Genomic DNA, 1451 nt, shown 5'->3' on the forward strand with positions numbered 1-1451 from the left:
CGCCCCCCCCCCCGCCGTGATCCGATCTCTCATCATCAGACAAAACCTTACTACTCACGTTTTCCCCCGAAACAACGACAGGATTATTAACCGGAGCATTAACAGAAACCACAGGATTAACTGCAGAAGGCGGAGGAGCAAAGCTTATCTGCGCAAACTGTTCATCGATCCCAACCATCTTCTGCTCATCGACCCTCACCCGAATCGGCGGCAAATTCGACATCGATGGCGACGAAGAAGACGACCAGAAAGACGAAGTGTTCTCCACAAAAGGCGAGTCGGACATCGAATAGGGGTATTGCACAACATCATGCGTGCTGTTACTCTTGTCCACCACCTGTTTGTTGTTTTCCCCCAACGAGTTTCCTTGAGCTTCCAAGTCATTACACGAGTCGCTGGCGCGGACTGCTTCGAGGCTCAACAAGCAGTCGTCCACCGCGGAATCGGATAGCCCTCTCGGGAGAAATCCTAACCCGTTAAGCGCGTCGACGAACCACGTTTCAGACTTGGCGTCGTCAAGCAAAGCCCCCATTGAAGCAGCAGTTTCAGGCTTAACGAAGAAGAGAAAGAGTCTCAGCCGAGAAGGCTTGAGAGGCGAGCTCGCCGCCGTGCGGTCGTATTCCTCTAGCATGTTTTCGAGATCTTCGTCAGCGGTGACAGATATCAGCGAGTCGAGGTCTTCGCTCGGCAGCTGGTATTTAAGAGTAAAGGGACGGCCATTGAGGAGGGTACGGGAAAGGCGGGTGCAAAGGTCAGAAAGAGAGGAATGGCGGTCGACGACAACAATCCGGGTGTCGCCACCAACGTAGCAGAGGGACTTGTCATGCGGGCGGGGGATGATATGCCCACCGTAGCTGCACATCAAGCGGAGCTTAGCGCCCGGGACGGGCGGTAGAGGCTCGTCGGTCCAGGCATCAGCATTGCGGGAGCGGGGAGAGGAGTCGATCGATTCCGGGTAGTTAAGCTGAACCGAGGATGCGGCGGCGGCGGCGGAGGAGGCGGTGGCAGTGGTGGGGGGAGTTGTGGATGTGGGAGTGGGAGTGGGGAGGGGTGGAAGTGGTGGCGGTGGGTCCATTGGATTGGACTTTGTTGGAGATGTAGTGAAAAGTGGTGCAATAGAAGTTGAAGCTTTTTATAGTGTGATGATGTGAAATACTTCTCTCTCTCTCTCTCTCTTCTTTTATTTCTTTTGGGTAATATTTAATAACTTCTTTTAAGTGAAGAAGAAGAGGGGAAAAGAGAATGGAGGTTTATTGTGGTTTAAGGCTCTATCTTATATGCCAATGGCTAACCATGTTTTGGGTTGTTTGTTTGGTTGTTTACGAGCTGTCATGGTTGCTTGTTGGCTCCAGCTTTTAGCCTTTCTTTTTACGACGTTCGAGTTGGTTTCGAACGCTTGAGCTTTGTGAAAAGTGCACACACATGTTTCTTCTCCCTCCTAAATTTTCACC

At 51.8% G+C, this 1451-nt stretch overlaps 1 protein-coding gene across 1 annotated transcript; it reads right to left on the reverse strand.

The window, feature by feature from the left end:
- Positions 1-7: 7 nt before the first annotated feature.
- Positions 8-1411, reverse strand: LOC112095157 (the record flags this gene model as incomplete). The annotated part of the gene is made up of 1 exon (XM_024176836.1): positions 8-1411. A coding segment is annotated over exon 1 (1068 nt), but the record flags the coding sequence as incomplete, so codon positions are not given.
- Between the last annotated feature and the right edge of the window lie 40 nt (positions 1412-1451).

Source organism: Morus notabilis, unplaced genomic scaffold, assembly GCF_000414095.1.
Source record: "Morus notabilis unplaced genomic scaffold, ASM41409v2 C11414344, whole genome shotgun sequence".
Taxonomy (NCBI): domain Eukaryota; kingdom Viridiplantae; phylum Streptophyta; class Magnoliopsida; order Rosales; family Moraceae; genus Morus; species Morus notabilis.